The sequence below is a fragment of the Syngnathus acus genome, chromosome 3 (assembly GCF_901709675.1).
Source record: "Syngnathus acus chromosome 3, fSynAcu1.2, whole genome shotgun sequence".
NCBI lineage: Eukaryota > Metazoa > Chordata > Actinopteri > Syngnathiformes > Syngnathidae > Syngnathus > Syngnathus acus.
The window spans coordinates 4,239,460-4,258,099 of NC_051089.1; the positions used below are offsets into that span (position 1 = coordinate 4,239,460).

Here is an 18,640-nt window from a genome sequence, read left to right on the forward strand (position 1 = left end):
CACAGGTCAAATTTGGTGTTCCAATTTTGTAATTAGTTTTACCTTAACTAAACCGATTTTTTCCACATCCAAATGTTTTTTTACAACTTTGTAATTGTTCTTTTGTTTCAAATAAATTTTGATTTTGAATTTCACCACATTCCTTTTTTTTTTTTTTTTTTTACATTTGCTTTCTACAGGGGCGGAGCTATGTGGTGGCTAGGGGTGGCCATGGTGTGAATTTTCTCTCATTTCCTGACAGTGTGTGAGCAAGGTAGTCTTTTGTACATTGTAACAGAGCTCACTTCTCACACTCAAACACACACACACACACACACACACACACACACACACACACACACACACACACACACACACACACACACACACACACACACACACACACACACACACACACAAAGGCTGCTTTGTGTAATAAATGGCCAAACTGTCAACGAACATCAGAGCGCTACCCCACTACGTTGGCGCGCACACACACACACACACACACACACACACACACACACACACACACACACACACACACACACACACACACACACACACACACACACACACACACACACACACACACGCACACACACACACACACACACACACACACACACACACACACACACGTTAGTCATACCGGTTTTGAATAATATTCACCGTATAAGCTCATGTAAGTATTATGGTGGAGATTTCTGTGCTACGGCTTTTTTCCAACCATCTCAACGACAAGACTGTTGTAGTTAGCTACAAAACCACTTTATTGAATAACAGATTATGTCCTCTACAGTTAAAACGATACATCCTGATTTGATTTTAATACATTAAATAATTTCTCTCTTTCCCCAGGTTTAGATAAATAGCTCTAGTCTTTTTTTTTTCTTTTTTTTTTTTATGAACCATCTAGGTAATAATAATAACATTTGAGATAGAAAAGATCATGTGACATGTGCTTTATGGCAACTAACCAGTCGGAGGAGAAGCCGTCCCTCTCCTCTCTTTCCCGTGTGACAAAAATACAAAACTAGACTCTTTATGTACAAGGGATGCTAGGCGTGTGCTAGTACTGTTTTAAATAATCATCATAATAATAACAATAAAAGTGAATGAAGGGAAGGCGATGTCGGGTCAAAACAATCATTTGCGTTACATTCGCGTCAAGTTAGTCGTGGTCAGTGTGTTCTTTATGGACACGATCGAGTCAGTAGTATTGAGCGGGAACTCTGCCAAGGAAGTTACCATCAAAGACCTGCCTTTAAATGAGTTTTTTTTTTTCCTCCTTTCAATAATGATGGCTAGAAATTTGTTTCCCAGCCAAATTTCATCAAATAAAAGTGGACCTTAAAAATTGAACAGCATTCACGATTCATAATTTTGTATTCATTATTCATACCGGGGAGGCCAGAAGAAATCAAGGGTGGGCTTTTGGGGTGCTGCTTGTGCTGCCCCGCAACCACAGCCGGGTGCTCATAGTGGTCCTGCCACCGGTGCACAAACTGTAAGTTGGAGGTGGGGAAAAGTGCCAATCAAGAAAAAAAAAAAAAAAAAAAAAGACAACTCCAAGCTCATTAGCGCCACCCAGCAGAAACAACTCCTTTGGAAAAACTCGGGCGGAACCAGCAGCTCCGGGCTTTAAAAGTCATTGACGAACCACTTCCTGGTCTTTCATTCGCATTGAAATGAGGCAAGGACAGCAACACTTCACAGTCTCGTCTTTTGTGAGCAAACAATGAATCTCTGGAGGTCTTTTCTGTTAACGGCAAGGTTGGCTTGCTGGCCGTTAGCGCATCTCGGTGTTAGCGGCTACGCCAGGATCGCGCTCGAAAGGCACAACATGGCCGCGTTGGGTTTATCCCCTCCGGCCGGCGGTGGCCCCCTCTGAGCGGCAGTTATTTATTTAGAGGAATGAATGAAGTGAAACCAACCTCACTGGTGGGTGGGAGCAGCAAAGTGAGTCCATCCCGCGAGGGTGGGGGTGAGCAAAGAAGCTTCACCTCGCAGGTGAAAATGTTGCCGGGGTCACAGGAAAGGTGGGCAGAAAAAAAGATGGACTCTGAGATGGCGGGGGAGGTCGGCATCTCCGGCCACCTCGGGGTTTACAGGTGGGGGGGTCGCCTCCCACTTTGCCTTCACATCTCAAAGCAGGTTGGTGGCACGACACGGCCGCCACCGGGACTGACCGGTCCAGCCAGCGCTGGTGAATCCCCGACCCGGGCACTTCAACCCAACTGTGTACCAGCGAGGGCGGGGCAGGTTGGCATCTCGGGCCACGCTGGGGGGGGTTAGCAACCTTCCCTTCACAGCTCGGTGACGTGGAGCGGGTAGTTGGGGGACGGCGGCCCCGAAACCTGGGACTGCAGTCGGCGGATGTGGCAGCCGTGACACAGCAGGTGGCCGTCCAGAGGGTAACAACGGTGACCCTCCTCGTCGTTGAGCTGGAGCCCGCAGTCCTGGTGGAAGCGAAAACCGAGCGATGACACGCTAACAGTCAAGCGACGCGTCAGTGCGTGCGAGTGTGACCTCACCTCACAGTGGTAACATTCCACATGGTAGTCTTTATCCATCGAGACAACCCGAATGGTCTCCTCTGAGCCCTGAGGAGAAAAACCCGGGAGGTGTTAGATGTTTGAAAAACGTCTCCAACGGGTTGGATCTTTGGTCACCTGAGCTGGGAGAATGGGCTGGTTGCAGGAGGAACACTTGGGAGCAAAAACCCTGTCATTGGAAAAGGGACCATCAAGCAAGGTTATTGTAGGACATGAAAAATAATTTTTAAAAAAAACAGTTGTCCTTACGTGTGGTAGTCTTTGACACAGTAGATGTTGTTCTCCACGTCCACAGTGAAGGGCACCCCGTCCAGACCTTCTTTACACACCACACAGCGGAAACAGCCTGGATGGTAGGACTTGCCCAGCGCCTGGAGGATCTTCACCATCACATAAGAAGGGTGTTACCACTTTGGCCGCGGAAACCAAGAAGCTATCAAATCTTGGATGCTATTTGCTCTTTTATATCAAAACGATCCTGACCGAAATGATCACACCACAGTTTCAAATGTAAACCGGAAAATAGTCTCACCGATATTCATGTCTTTGCTAACCTGACTTAGCTTACCATCTCCATGATGAGGTGGCCACACACAAAGCACTTGTCGGCCGTCTGCTGGAAACCAGAATACTGGGAAAGAAATCAGAGGCAAGACTTAGTCGCCTAGTTGTGACTTTTGTGCTGCTGCTGGAGGTTTATTTGTGAACTAGTGGGCCAATGATCTGGATGTAGCCCACTCCCAGGATAAAGATGTTCACAACCGTTGTAAAAGATGTCATTGAGGATGTGTGTGCATCTCCACACCATCTGTCATCGACCTCCACAAGAGAGGCAAGCTAATTAATCTCCTCAGGGAAGTAGGGTAATTTGAGTTAATTGGATGGGGGAGGGGGGGCAAACTTTAACGGCAGTGTCCATGTCAGCTTTGGTATCCCAAGGGGATAAATCACGGTTTCAGAATATATATAATCACATTTTCAGAACATACACACACACACACATATACATATATATATATGTGTGTGTGTATATATATATAATTATTAAAATATTTATATAATATATACACACATATTTATAAATCAAAACATAAAAATAAATAAAATAAATAAATAAAATGCCAGCTTTTCCTGTGAAAAGGGCTTCTGATATTCTATTACATATTTTATATTCTATGACATATTTTATATCCTTATTTTATATATAATTTTATACTATATTTATTTATATTCTATGATTATATTCTGATATTATTACTGTATGTCTGAACATTGAAAATGACCAGCAGCAAGTTGACAGAACAAGTGACTTACCAAAAAGTCTTCCTCGCAGTAGACCTTCCCGTTGACATTATAGAAGGCTTTACCTCGCAACCTCCTCCCTAAAAAAAAAAAAAAAAAAAAAAAGGAGTATTCAAAGTACTGAGACTCAATGTTGTACTTATTACTGTTGCTTGTCTCGGTTTATATCTGTGGGAAAAAGGTCAAACAAATATGTCATTTTTTCCCTTTTTTTCCCCCTTCATTTAAAGACATTTTACTTTACAGGTAAAAACCTTTGAACACAAACATTTTCTTCAAAACATACATGTGAGTCTATTTTAAACAGTGGCAGAAGCAGCTCGGGTGTAGAGCAGATGGTCCGGCCCGAAGCGGCTCGCATTGTGCCTCAATTTAATTACTCTGACCACCGATCTCAATAGGATTCCATTCACGATCGATACAGAAAACTGCTCTACATCCCCCACTGACCGCACCCCCCCCCTCCAAAAAAACAACACACAGACACACAGACCCTATCCTCCTCCTCTTCCGTGCATTGTGCGAGCTGCTCAAAAACACGCCGGTAATAGCCCAATGTCGACAGGAAATCCATCGTTGACATGCAAAAGGATGTTGGGGAGGCTTTGAAGCCATTTTGTGTAAAACATCCTGAACATTTGTCATGACATACTGACAAATTCCTACAAGAGACTAAATTGTGATGCTTTTAGCGTAGCCAATCAAATATGGACGACACATGGAGGCAGTCGGTCAGAAAAAAAAAAAAAAAGTAGTTACTACAGGCTGGAAAAGGTGTGTGTTTTCAATGTGGTCAATCTAAAGAGCTTGACTGTTTGAAAAGTTTCTTTTTTATTATTATTATTGCTTCTAAATAGTGCTACATGATTGAACCACTTCATTTTGCTCTGAGGTTGAGCTAAATTCCCACGATCGAGTCTTGATTCATGAGGCCTGAGTCCGATCTAAAGGGGAGGTGGGGGGGGGGGGAATGTGCAACAGGCCGCTTGTGCCCACCCCGCATCTTTCGGGGTTTGCCCCCACCCCCTTTCGAATTCATTTAACGCCGCGCCGCGTCTCTGCGGCAGCGCGATGACTTCACTCGGCCCGGCGACCCCCCCCCCCCCGGGCAATGTCGCGGCTCGTAAATCTGCAGCGTTAGTCGGGATTTAATTGTTGTCCCGGGCCACCGTTAGTTTGATGACTAAAAAGCTCCTCTGGTTTAACAGCGAAATTTATGCAATTGCTATATTTCAAACGTCAACGCGACGCCGGGAGACGGTCATATGTTAACACCCACACGAATGGGTCGAGGAGCCCAGGAATGCCGCGCACACAATAGGTGAGACTTTTAAGACGGAGCAGACTGAAGAGCAATTAGCATTTCTAGCCAGCGCAGAGGGAGGAAGCCACCCTCGCGTCCTCAAAAGGCCTAACCTTGCAGGAAGAGTGAGATTATAGAGGGGGGGAGGGGGGGGGGGCATGGTGTTGCAAGGTTTCTGGGAGTCTGGGAGGTGGTGGACACAAAAGGGCCCCGACGTTGACGCGGGTCGACTGAGCAAACGGGGACATTCCTTCTGCCTGAGGTCACTAGCTGGTCCCATTCAAACCCGCCCCCGAACGAGCATAGGGGGAAGATGGGGTGGAGGGGGGCGGGGGGGATCCCTGTTTGCCCCCCTCTCTCCTCCGGCCTTTTGTCGGCAGACAAACCAGCCAAAGGTGCAAAGCACCAGCTGCATTTTCTGCAATCCGGCAAGCAAAGTATTAAAAGTGGATTTTATTTCATTGATAACGTGATCATTTATAAGTCTGAGGCTATTTTGATGTAAAGTTTGATATTAGCTTCCTCGCCCTTAAAGAACCCTACCATAGCTCTGACCGCTAATTGTCGCCACACCCTTCAGGGGGAAGTGTCAGAACCAAACAACATTCCAATCCCGTCTTATCCGACGTTCTAATCGGAGAACGAATGAAAAAGTCCCAGAATAGTTTTGTACTTTTAATCGTGATACCGCATATCAACATTCCCAACCTTATCTCTTTCTGGCACTATTAGAAAACCATAGCCTAACATTGCCGTTAGCGGTGCGAACCGAATCAAAACGCCTCATTTGGAATAAACAGGACAAAACTATTTGGAGTAATTTCAATGAGAATGAAAGAAAGAAAAAAAACAGGCACCAAAATTTGTTTCATTTGAGAAAGTTATTGCGTTTAACCTTATCTTAGTTTCTAATGTGATACAAACATTGGGCATTCTGTACTTTTGTCCCCAGTTTCCTCTTCTGCCGCCGTCTGGTAGGTATGACTGTTTGTTTTTTGTTTTTTTTAAACTGATAGTATGATTGGAATAGGAATGAGTCATCGCTTCGGTATAAGCAAGTGATAGTCTGCGCATCTGGGGCCATGGAGAGAAGTCCCGCGGAAAATAATAATAATCGGAGAGTGGGTGTGAAGTTGCAACACTTGCTTGGTCGAAAAGAAATAAACTGTGGACAAGAACCTTGACCTTGAACAAACACTTGATGGCACATTCTTGGCGTTAAAAAAATATTAGCATTAGCAATATTAGCCGTGTATCCTCACAAAGCTAACGGTGGCGAGGCGGCCATTTTTTATTTTTGGTTACATTCCCTGATCATCCGAGTGAGGTCCTCCGGGAAGGCTCCAGTGGAGGAGGTTATTTATTTATTTATTTTACATTCTTGGCCATTTTGTGAAGAAAAAAAAAGGTGGAGCCATGGGAGTGAGCCAAAAGGAGAGCTCAATTATGCATGGTTAAACAAAGCCCAAGCTGTCCGGGCAACAACAAAAATCAAAAGAAAGCCCCACCCCATTAAAAACCAAAAAAAACAAATACAGTCACACGGATGCGGTTCCCGATTTATCACTGGAGGGTGTTATGACAAGACTGCCGCTTAAAAGAAAACATTCCCATTCAACTTGAGGTCAAATCATACATCAGAAGCGTTTACATGAGCCATAAACCATCTGTGGCCTGCCAAGCTTCAAACAAGCACCACTTGCAAATTCCCGCCAATAGATGCGAGCGTAATTCTCGCCTCGGTTGCGGCACGGTCCAAAAATCCCACAATCTCAGCAACCGGACACGGTTTGCCGACACAATAAACAGGAAAGTCTGCAGCTTTGGTTTCGTGTAAATTTATCGGGCCGCGCTTCCAGAGGCGGATCGGTATCCGTGCCGAGCAGACGTATGAATGGGAGCAACCTGGCTAAAAGGCTTTCTCCCGACATCTTCCCCCCCTCGGGTAACAGGAACGTCCATACCGCACACACATTCACTCTACACACTGAATTGGAGATTTCATTACAACCTCAAAGACAAATAATGTCAGCGGAATTTGGGAAAGTGGAGGAATTTGCAAAGCGGCGAGCCGGGGGGCGGGGGGGTGATGATAAGGAATTTTTGGACGCGGAACAAAGACTGAGTTGACATTTATTTGGGAAATGAATGATAATAATAACATGATTTGATTTTAATGATCGACGGGTCGCTGAGTTATTATACCAACTATTCTTGGTCTGTTTTTAACCCCCCCCCCTCCCTCCCAAAATTGGACTTCAAAGCAACTGATACATGTTTTCCATTTTTTTTTACGTGGAATTTATACTCGATTACACTGTAAGTTAAAAAGTTTTTTTAATATATTTTTTTCTAAATTCAATTAATTAGTCCTTTTTAGTTAATTGCTTTTTTTTAAATGACCTGGCTCAATATGATTGCTATCTAAAATAAAATTTGGCACCAGCGCATAATTTACAACAAAAAAATATCTACAGACATAAATGCTAAAATTAGCAGTGTCTTAAGACAAACGCTTCCTGGATAAGCATAAACATGAAAAGAATTCTCACACACACACACTGCCATTTGAGATATGCATTTGGGCGAGCGCATTGAAGCACAATCCCATCGGTCACTATGGCAACGGCAAATGTGGATGTGTTTGGTCCACTCGACACGCCGGCAACACTATTGCACTTTGTGGCCCGTTTTATCGTCATGATTGTTCTCCATCTCTCCACTCACCGCAGGAGCAGCAGGTGAAGCAGTTGGTGTGATAAAGATTCCCCATGGCCTGGCAGGCTTGGCTGGCTCCGTACACGCCTTTGCCGCATTTAATGCAGATACCTGGAGAAAAGGAACACGGACGATGGGTTGATTTGAAGGATGAGCAGAGTGGACACACCCAGGTGAGGACAAACACATTGACCTTGTGGTATAGAAGAAGAAAAAAAAGTATTTGGAGGCAACAGTAGCTCCCCACAAGACTGAGGTGACATTCCTCAGGGACTGCGAGATCAAAGCCTGGTCGGGGTCAGCCCGGGGTCACCGAGTCGACGGGACGTGTGCTCGACTGCCCCCGCCCCCAGTTGGGCAAAAACAAATTTAATAAATAAATGTGAAAAAAATCGGGACATTCTTTTTTGAAATCTGATTATTCAATATCTTCCACTTAAATTGATCAATCCTCATTGATCTTTTTAGCGCACATCACCAGGTTGAATCCTTTTATAAGCAACGGCTTGAGCAAAATACAGATAAAAATGTCAATTAAATGTTTACTTAGCCACCACCCAAAAAAAAAAAAAGCTTAATGTTAGTTGAATGAAAATCAAGCTGTTTAAAAAAATTAAAAAACTTGTCAGACCTAGTCGGATTGCCGCGGATACACTTTGCTTATATTAGATCATAAAAGTACGCACACGTTTTGCTTTAATGATTACTTCCTCTTTGAAAAGTCGACCTTCCTGGCTTTATTACACACTTCTACGGTTTCCCCATGTTTCCTGTTTTTTTAAAAAAATCTATATAGATAAGGAAGTTTAAACAAAGAACCACTAACAAACCGCTTTGTTGACGTTGATATTCATTTCATGCAGTCTTAAAGTAATTTTATAAACGAGGATATAAAGGTTGTTCTTTTTTTAAATGATCTCTTATTGTTCAAGGGGGTAATTTTCGATTTTGCTATAGGTCTGAAATGAATTATCTTCTGAGTATGTATTTCCGATAATGCGCATTATTCCAACTTACTGTTGACCTATTTGACGAGGCTTTAACCTTGAGTCCAAGGTGTGTTGTTATTCATCACTGCTTGTGAATTTCTGTAAAAATACCCACTGGTTGCAAGGACAAACATGTTGCTTAGTGTTTAACAAGACAATGAGGATGTCCGGGAGTGTAGCATTTAAAATCAAATAAACAAAACAGGAAGCCAAATCCCTTGTGTGCCCATTTCGCAAGGCATCCGTGTGGCAAGCACAGGATGTTGAGCATTTAACCAGAGGCGGGGGGGGGGGGGGGGGCGGGGGGGTTAAAAATAAACTACATTCCTTTCCTGCACCTTTGCACTCAAGTACAGAACAGCAGTTGCATGGCGATATTGTTCAAGGAAATGCTTCTTCTGAGAAAGTTAATCAAAAGTCTTGATCTAATGTTTGACCAGGCCAGGTGAGCAGACTTGACTAGACTGTTGTCCACGCTGACTAGATAATGAAGGGCTTTGGGGTGGGGGCTTCATTTGCAGCCAGTATTGCACCACCTGTTGATATACAGATCTTCCACCATCCCAATAAACAAGACGACAACTTTTGACAATGGAAGGCCAAACTTCAACATTGTCAGATCAAGAACATAATTATGTGCATGTCGTCTAGCTCCCAGCACACAAGCAAGCACCTACCAAAGTACTCTTTCTTCATATGCATCTCCAACTCCTTCTCCAACTCCAAGGTGAGCGCCTCCAGCCGCCTCTCGGCCTGACTGGGCCCGCTTTCCCGGCTCGGGGTGACTTGATAAGGCAGCTTGAACCTCTGGCCCGCCGTGGGCGTTTTGGAGGTGACTTCGAGGGGCAAGGGATGCTCCTGGACGTGGAGGCGCGGGTGCACGCCGTTGGGGTCCCCCAGCTCCTGCAGGAGCGACTCGTCATGTCCCCCGAGCATGGAGGCCCTGGGCGAGGGTAGCTGCAGGTCTGGGTAGGTGCTCATGGAACCCCTGGAGCTGCGGGAGCTCCTTGAGCTGTGACTGGAGATGCTGGAGCGGGGACTGAGCACGCAAACGGGAGCTCTGGCACTGCCATCCTGGCTGCAGATGCTGGACCTGGGGCTAGCCACCAGCGGGGCGCCCCCCTCGAAATCGTCCCTGACGTGGGGTCCGTAGCGCGAGTCCGAGTAGCTGGACCTTGGACTGGGGCTGGTGGTGAAGGAGTACTGGCTGGCAGTGCTGGACCTGGGGCTGGCGTGCCTCTGGTCGTATCCCATGCTGATGCCGCTGGTCCGGTTGCTGCTGGGCTTGCTGCAGCAGTCGCAACTGTTCAGACTGGTCCTGGGGCTCGAGTGTTTGCTGGTGTCGCTGGCCGTGCTCGCGTAACTGGACCTGGGGCTCAGGGCGCTGGAGCCCTCGCAGTGCGCCAGGCCGGGTACCGCCACCACCAGGCTTGCTCGGGGGCTGGCGTGCTTGCTCTGCTCCTGCGAGGAGACGGAGGAGGACGCCAGGCTGGAACGCGGGCTGTGGTGCCTCCCGTCCATGCACACGCTGTTGGACCTGTTGCCCGGCAGAGGCAAGGGCTTGTGGAGGGCGTCGAACGCGGAGCCGGTGCTGTACCGGTGCACTTCGAGCGAGTAACGCCGTTGCCTCTCAGTGGCGCCGGTGTAGCAGGGCAGCGCCACCTCGGACTTGCAGCAGCCCTCCTCGGCGTAGCCCGCCTCCCTTTGCGGGGTGCAGAAATCCACAGGGACAGTCCGGCCGCATTGAACCGGGCGCACCGGAGCCGCGTTGTAGACTTTGTTCGCCGATGTGAAGTTCTCCACGGTGTGATGCTGCTGCCGGAGCGCGGTCGCCGTCGAGTCCAAATTCCTTCCCGCGGCGTCCTGGCGGCGGTAAGCGTCGTACAGGGAAAGCTCGTCCATCATTTGGCCGGCACGAAGAGCCACGTCGTGCTGGTAGTGGTCCATGTTGTTGTTGTAGTCCGGAACAAGTTAGCGCGGACCACTAGCGGGGTTCATTCGGAAGGCACAAAACACGGCGAAAAATCCAAACGCGGTGGCGCTAAGGTGTTTTTCCGCGTCGTCGTGAGCCGCATGTCCGTCCTCTCCGCTCCTACGGCGCCTGCAGAAAAAAGTATTTGATCCGCGCTTCCTCGCCGACGGTTTGTCAACTTGAGTTTTTTTTTGTTTTTTTTTAAGTTGAAAGGTCCTTACAGTCAATGGCGCGCTGCGCGGAGGAATTTCACCTCTCCGGTTGGAGTTTGGCCGTCTTACATTTCTCCCTACGCGGACAACAAAGTGAGCGGGGACTAGAGATGAGCCGACGAGAATGAGAATATGAGAGGGGGAGGTCGAAGAAAACACGTCACAAAGAAGTTGAAGAGTGAAAACGGAAGCAGAAATGTGCTTTTCCAAAGAGGGATCTAGGGGGGGACTCGTTCGCGCCGAAGGAATGCGGGGGATGGAGACGGGATGCGCTGCGCCCCTATGGAATGTGGTTAATGCTGCGGAGGAACAATGATCGCGACCAACTCAGCGAGGGGCTGCCGGCCCTCCGACACAACAGCGTGGAGCAGGGGGGGTGTAGGTCAACATGAGGCCCGGGGGACATATGGCGGCCCAAGAAAGCTTTTAATCCGGCCGCCTGTGACAACTCAGCTTTTATTTCTAGACGACATCAACAACCGCAGTTGTGACAAAGTGCCGTGCATAAATCATAATAAAAAAACAATCGAGCAACATTTAAATTGCACTTTAGCATACAGGGGAAGCGGAGTTTTATTCATCATAGATATCCCTGGCTGGCATGCTGATTTGTTTGACATTTTTATTTCCTCAACCAAAGCAAAGAGTGTAAAAATATCACATAAGATTCCATTAGGTTTCCAAATAAATACAACAAATCATTAAATGTAAACAAACACCTTTTTTTTTTTACAGCCAAGATCCTTTAGGCACATTTAGAAGGAACAGTTTAATTCTTCTTCTCGGTTCACATTACTTGACTCATGCTGTCGTCATTCTCCTTATCTTCTGCAAGAATACATTTGACGAGTGGATGTAGGCCAGCCAGCTTCGTGTGGGGTGAAGCTGGGTTGTAACATAACACGCAAATGGCTAAAGTTGGATAGCTGTGATATTCTGCACTCAATAAAATACCAAGGCCAAAACATTGCAAAAGTGCAATTGGATTAGCTTGATGCAAATAGGGAGGAAAGTGTAAAAAAAAAAAAAAAAAGACAAAGCTTGTTTGTTACTCAAAAATGGTTCTTGGCACATTTAGTGGAAAAAGAATTTACCAATGTTTCCTGTACATCCGTTAAGATCATCAGTTGCCGACAACTGGTAGAAAAGAGAGCAACGCCGCCATAAAAGCAGCAACAACCAAAACGTTCACTACCAGCTGACCGGCGCGGGAGCTTTGCCGCTTCCTCCCGTGTCCCCTGCTCCGGAACCAATGGACCACCTCATCCAGGTCATATTCCTTGGGCCGATAACCCAGCTGGCCCTCGGCCTTGGCCGTGCTGAAGTAGTGCGTCACGCCCGTCTTGTAGACCTCGGTTCGCGTCAGCAGTGGCTGGAAATCGTAGAGCGGTGCCACCAGGCGGTGGATGGTTTCGATGAGGAAGGCGGCAAAGTAAACCAAGGTAACGGGGAGGCGCAGCGTTGGGAAAGGGTACCCCAAACCTTCCACCAGGGGTCTGAAGAACTCAAAGTTATTGACAGGGCGGCTGTCAGAAATGAAGTAGGCCTGTCCAGCAGCACGGTGACGCTTCTGGGCGGTCAGCGCTTCTGCGGCGAGTACGTGCGCCGACACCAGATTGTCCACGTGGACGAATTCCACCAAACTGCTGGCTTTCCCGTACACGAAGCTGAAGATCCCTTTCTCGATGTAGCCCACGATCCTGGGCAGGTGCCTCTGCTCCCCGGGCCCGTAGATTCCGGCCGGGCGCAGGGCGCACGTGCTCAGCACCCCGGAACCGTCCTTAAGCGCTGTCCCGTTAGCTTTGAGGACAGCCATCTCCGCTATGGATTTAGTCCGGGAATAGTGGTCCGGGTGGAGATGGAGCGGCAGATACGGGAGGTTCTCATCTCCGTTGCGTATCTCCTGACCTCCGAAGACCACGTTGAAAGTGCTGGTGTAAACAAGTCGCGGTACGCCACACTGAATGCAGGCGTCCAGGATGTTCCGGGTGCCGTCCACGTTCACCTCCTCAATGCGAAGCCGCTTTAGCTGCTCCCGGCCGGACATGCCGTAGGAGGCCACATGGTACACGCAGTCCACGCCCGAAACGGCACTCACCACTTGCTCATAGCTTCGGATATCTCCGTGGACAAACGTAAATCCCTCCAACACGTCACTCTTCGGAGGGATGACGTCAAACAGGATGACTTTGGCACCATTCTTATGCAGATGAGCCGCCAGGCTGTGGTGGGAGGTCGACGCATTGACAAATGGTTAGTGTGCAGGTCATTTCCAACAAAACGGTAAAAAAGTTAGTCGAAATATATCATAAATAATCATTTCTTAAAAATGGATTAAAAAACAACAATGTAATTGTGGCAATAATTTATTCATAATTAATTGAATCACAATACATTTACTCCTGTATGTATAAACATCGATTGATTTGAGCTACCTGTAACCATTTAAGCTTTAAAAGACACGGTGGCGCCATCTTGTGATGAGTACTAGACCAGTACGACTTGTAACCAACTTACAAAAAAGAAAGATCAGGAAAACAAGAAACAAGAAGATCAAGAAAAACTTTACGTCCAATGGATTTTTTTTATAAGAGCAAAAAAAAAAAAAAAAAAATTGAAAACACGTCTTACCGATAGCCGAAGTATCCACAGCCTCCTGTTATCAAGCATGTTTCCGCGCGTCCAATTTCCATCACGAGAGTCTTAAGAACACAAAACAAGGCATTTTAAACACATGGCAGACAAATAAGTGCAAAAATATGACAAAGATATACTTTACGGTCATGTTAATTTTACGTAGACGCTCCTGAGCATAGCAAGCATAGTTATTGCACGTCTCTAGCTAGCAAAACGTTGCAAGTTCAACCGTGTAGCAATTGGCTGTGAAACAAATAAAAGAATTCTATACCTCCCAAATTATAGCAGCGACGACCGTATAGAGAACACGAGGCAAAATAACTAGAAAGTAAACTAGAAAACCACGTTTAGTGAATAGTAACCCTTACTACTGTTACCCACACCGGTTCGCTAGAGAGGCAGGGGCGAGATGACGTCTTCCGCTGTGACGTCAGTTTCGGAGGAAGAAAAGTGGCGATACCGTAAACAGATGTACATATAATGTGTATAATGTCCAACAATAATGTGACGCAATAGGCAAAAAGGTGTAACAAATACGACAAAATATAAGGGTTTAAAAAAGAAACGACACACACCAGGAAGTAAAGTTCGCACACAGTACTTGTTTCAGGTGAACAAACTATTTATTTTGAAAAGTAAAAGCGGATGTTGTGTTTTTGTTTGGGCGCTTCACCTTGGCCGCGCCCACTGCAACTCTCTCAATACTTTGTGCAACTATAATCATATGTACGTACACTGGCGTAAAGTCCAAACTGTAAGGTAAGATGACTTTCTGAAAATAAAGAATAAATATTCTGCGTAGCACGACAGTTTATTCAAGCCGTGAACTGAAATGCTGACGTGGTCAAAATGAGCAGAGAACCTTCGCGCAACTTCGAAAGTTTTCTTTTAAACATGAAACACACATATTACGTTTAATGTAATCAAATCTACAGTATTTCCATAGAAGCAACGTTAATATCCCATCACTTTTATTGCTGGTAATTAATGCTAATAACCACCACTGCAATTTTTATCTGTTGGTTTGCAGAGGGTGGCCATAGATAATCTAATGTTAACATCATCCTCATACTTGTAACTCAGAAGTCATTGTATATGTGGTCATCCACAGTCAAGGATTCATGTCAAGTGCTTTTTATTGCAGCCAAGATGAACCTTGAGGAGTACTTCCAAAGAATCGGGTTCCGGGGCACGTATGACAAAGCCGATCTCGCCACGCTGAAGCTGATCCACAAACAGCACATCATGTCCATCCCCTTCGAAAACCTCGACATACATTGCGGTGGGAAAATCGTCATGAATCTGGAAGTCATCTTCGACAAGATAGTCCGTCAGGGTCGTGGTGGCTGGTGTATGGAGAACAATTTCCTGCTGTCCTGGGTGCTCGCAGAAATGGGCTATGACGTCGCTGTGTTGGCCGCCAGGGTGTTCAACCGCGCCACTGGTGACTTTTCCACCTTGGAAGCTCACCTCGTTAACAGAGTGGTGATTGACGGGAAGCCCTACATAGAAGACGTCAGCTTCGGGGTGTCGTCGCAACTGTGGGAGCCTCTGGAGCTCGTCTCCGGGAAGCTGCAGGTCCAGCCGCCCGGTACGTTCCGTCTCATGGATAAAGAAGACTTCTGGATTCTGGAGAAGACGAACAGGAAGCCGGAGATTCTCAATCCGGAGTTCGCCAATTCTAATCTGGTAAACAGTCATCTGAAGAGGAGTTTATACTGCTTCAACTTGACGCCCCGCACCGCTGAATATTTCATGGACGTCAGCAACAGTCTCCAGACGGACCCTTCCTCGCTGTTCGTAAACAAGTCGATTTGCTCGCTGCAAACGGCAACAGGCTTCCGGGCCCTGATCGGCTGGACCTACAGTGAGGTCACCTTCCAGGTCGACCGGGGCGTGGATGTCTATGATATGAAGGATGTGCCCGGTGAGGAGATAGAGAGCCTCCTGAGAGACAAGTTCAACATCTGTTTGCCTAACAAACTACAGCCTGTGAACAACCAATTTAAGTACACCCTCTGAAGCAGTGATTCTCAAACTGGGGTCAGGAGAGCTCAACTCGGGGGTCCACAAAATATTTTTTTTTCTTACAAAAAAACCCCAACCCAAAATAATAAAGCAGTCACCCCTCTATATGGACAATTAGAAGTTTGAACACTTGTGGTTAGACTTAAAAATAAATAAAAACATAGTTGAGGTCAGACTTTATTGATTCCACATAGTTTACAGAGTAATGGCAGAGTTCTGCTCAGTCTTTATTGATTTAGGATTGTTTACAGCAGGGGTGTCAAACTCATTTTCTTGGGCGGGCCGCATTGTAGTCATAGCTTCTTTCCGAGGGCCATTATGAATAAATGTATGTGCACCTCATATTATATACAGTAAAAGCTGCAAAACAAACTGACAAATAACTCGTTTTCAAATCAGACGAGTAAAAACTGGTCAAATATTTAAAAAAAAAGATACTCCATTTATTATTCCATTTAGATTCCTTCGTTTTGCTTCATGTTAACATCAAGAAGCGTACGTATTTATATCTACGCATAACATGACAGTGTTACCGAAAGCTTTTTAAAAAATGCAAAAACAAGGTAAGGTTTTAAAGAGAACCTGACTCAATCTTTTAGTATACAGGTTTGCCATGAACAATACGTTTTAATAGCCACATTTACTCCACGTCAAGGTTAGGTAATCGGATTTCAATTTCGTGGAAACGTCTGGCAAGTGTCCAACTTTACACGTCTATAACTAGACGTCGATTACTTTAATGTTTTAAGATTGGACCTAGCGTCTAAACGCAGGCGGATTTTAGCCGAGGCCCAGCGCATACGGTTCCGAGGCTAGACGGGCTCAAAGCTTACTTGTTTTTTTGGGGCGCGGGCCGGACCTTCATCTCCATGAATGTAATGCATGCGTTGTTACAGAACTTCCAGTAGATTCTATCATTCTCGGTGCCACGGCAACGGTCTGCTCGATAGTATATTCCGTTCGGGTGGAAATCACTACTTCTGTAGTGCCACCATGCACCGTCCCGTTTGGCGTAATTTCCTTCCACAAACATGTATTGGTCACGGTCATAGGTGCTGAACCTCAGCTCAGAACGGTAGTCGGAGAGTTTGCCTGCAAAGCACACAAACTTGCTTTTGACCTCGTGCAGGCTCCGCCGCTCACTCTGCAAGGCGGCGGCGCCTCTTGAGTGTGCGCGGTGCCGGTCAGAGTCGCTACCTGTGGATCTCGAGTCCCACCCGGTCATACGCAACGGGTAGCCGTCCTTCTCGGGGTTGAGCGAGTTTAGGCCCACTGAAAAGTTGTCGTAGCCAGCCCAGCATAGAAGGCCCTTAGCTGTTTTTGCGTCCACCCGGAACTGGTAACCGCCTAAACCCGTCAGAGCGTGGAGGTTCCGCAGGCCTGAAAACACACAAAGGGGGGGGGGGGGGGGGGGGGGGGGGGTTGGCTGCAAGACTTGTCTTTTGGGTGGCTATGTGTGCAAGCGTGTGTTGTGGGCCTGTCCTTCAGACCTAGCCAGTGCTCTCCTGTAATATCTCCAAAGCCTTCTCGATATAGTTCCCAAGCACGACGGAAATCAACAGAGCCATCCTTTCTCCTCTGGATCACCTGGACACACACACACATTTCAGCCTGCCTGACAGCTTGAGGTCTGCTGTTTGCAAATTAGCATGATTGGCCCACTTGGACATTCAACATTGAAGAAAAGTGCCAAGCTTATTGGTGTACGCATCACAACGGGAACTTTGGGTTGTTGGTTTTTTTGGGGGGTCAAGCACTTACGGTCCAGCCTCCCCCGGCCACGGTCATGTCGCAGTAAACCTTGAAGCTGTTGTACCCGGGGTAGATGGTATAGACTCCATCTTGGATATATCCCGCCAGCTTGACCTCACTGCAGTCTCCGGGTTTGAACAGAGCTGAAGCGAGTAAAAAGAGTGAGAGCGCAAAATGGACCCACGCTTCAAATAAACTCGAAGCGCTCGCTGTATTGAATAGTATATGAATTGATATTTTCAAGTGTGAGAGGAATAAAAATGCAAAGAGCAGTACGAGGCGTGGATCGTTTGACCAAGTCGGAGTACTTACACCGGCTTGCTTACCTCTGAGTTGTGCGCTCTGACGGCTCAGACTGTCTACCTCCTTCCGCAGAAAGGCCAAAGCATCCGTGACCGAAGTGAAGTTGCCTTTGAGTACTGCGCTCTGACGGTTCAGACTGTCTAACTCCTTCCGCAGAAAGTCCAGAACATCCGTGAAAACCGCCGTGAAGTTGCGGAACCCCGCGTGTTCCTCTGACAGCTCGCGCCGATGCTCCTTCCACTTTTTGCCGTTGCTCACGTTCACCGGCTGCAGCGTCTGTGCCGAAAGCTCATTGTCGCCCTGCATCTCCTTCCACTCTTTGGTCACGCTCACCTCTTGTACGAGCGACGAGGCGTCCAGCGCCTTCCGGCGGCGGCGGCGGCAGGCCAAGTCGGTACAGTTGGGGTCCAGGAAGTTGCCGGGGGCTTCGCCCAAGATCGCCTGCGACGCGGTCACCACCGTGTCCGACTCTTTGAAGACGACGGGGACCCTTGGAACACAGAGTTGATAAAAGAGTTCATCATAAATTTGAGTTGATTATGTATTTAAATTTCATGGCGGTTAGGTCATTGATTATCAAAGTCAAAGTCTGCTTTATTGTCAATTTCTTCACATGCCAAGACACACACAAAGAGATCGAAATTACGTTCCCACAATCCCACGGTGACAAGACATAGTACACAATATACATACAAGAAAACAACACAAAAAAATAAAAAGAAGGCACAAACAATGAATAAATAAGAGTGATGAATAAACAAACAAATAACATAATAAATAAGAGGAGGATTAAATGCTAGCATTATAATTTGCGTTCATGATTGATTGATTGTTCAGTGAAGCAGGTCAAATGATGCGCCTCAAGAAAGTAGAGGCTCAAGGCCCAT

At 46.7% G+C, this 18,640-nt stretch overlaps 3 protein-coding genes and 1 long non-coding RNA gene across 6 annotated transcripts; 2 read left to right on the forward strand and 2 right to left on the reverse strand.

Moving 5' to 3' along the window:
• Window positions 1-731: 731 nt before the first annotated feature.
• On the reverse strand, window positions 732-11,112 carry LOC119120568 (WT1 interacting protein). Its single transcript, XM_037247565.1, has 9 exons — window positions 9,527-11,112; window positions 7,870-7,971; window positions 3,852-3,919; window positions 3,106-3,168; window positions 2,787-2,917; window positions 2,655-2,706; window positions 2,517-2,585; window positions 2,282-2,441; window positions 732-2,227 (listed from the first exon to the last, which is right to left on the reverse strand). Exons 1-8 carry the CDS (start codon window positions 10,794-10,796, stop codon window positions 2,289-2,291), a joined length of 1,908 nt encoding a protein of 635 aa, XP_037103460.1. The 5' UTR covers window positions 10,797-11,112; the 3' UTR covers window positions 732-2,227; window positions 2,282-2,288.
• Window positions 11,113-11,301: 189 nt separating this feature from the next.
• LOC119120571 lies at window positions 11,302-12,057 on the forward strand. The gene is made up of 2 exons (XR_005097543.1): window positions 11,302-11,818; window positions 11,893-12,057. It is a non-coding gene; the product is annotated as an uncharacterized LOC119120571 (long non-coding RNA).
• Window positions 11,754-14,082, reverse strand: sdr42e1 (short chain dehydrogenase/reductase family 42E, member 1). 2 transcript variants are annotated; one of them, XM_037247566.1, is made up of 3 exons: window positions 13,942-14,082; window positions 13,665-13,735; window positions 11,754-13,255 (listed from the first exon to the last, which is right to left on the reverse strand). In XM_037247566.1, the coding sequence occupies exons 2-3, from the start codon at window positions 13,724-13,726 to the stop codon at window positions 12,157-12,159; spliced, it is 1,161 nt and encodes a 386-aa protein (XP_037103461.1). In that variant the 5' UTR covers window positions 13,727-13,735; window positions 13,942-14,082; the 3' UTR covers window positions 11,754-12,156. The 2 variants fall into 2 exon arrangements, with proteins under 2 accessions (XP_037103461.1, XP_037103462.1); XM_037247567.1 differs by having other exon boundaries at window positions 14,054-14,076.
• Window positions 14,083-14,327: 245 nt separating this feature from the next.
• On the forward strand, window positions 14,328-15,830 carry LOC119120570 (arylamine N-acetyltransferase, pineal gland isozyme NAT-10-like). Of its 2 annotated transcripts, none has more exons than XM_037247569.1 (2): window positions 14,328-14,429; window positions 14,815-15,830. In XM_037247569.1, the coding sequence occupies exon 2, from the start codon at window positions 14,820-14,822 to the stop codon at window positions 15,690-15,692; it is 873 nt and encodes a 290-aa protein (XP_037103464.1). In that variant the 5' UTR covers window positions 14,328-14,429; window positions 14,815-14,819; the 3' UTR covers window positions 15,693-15,830. The 2 variants fall into 2 exon arrangements, with proteins under 2 accessions (XP_037103464.1, XP_037103465.1); XM_037247570.1 differs by having other exon boundaries at window positions 14,331-14,429; window positions 14,782-15,830.
• Window positions 15,831-18,640: the final 2,810 nt, after the last annotated feature.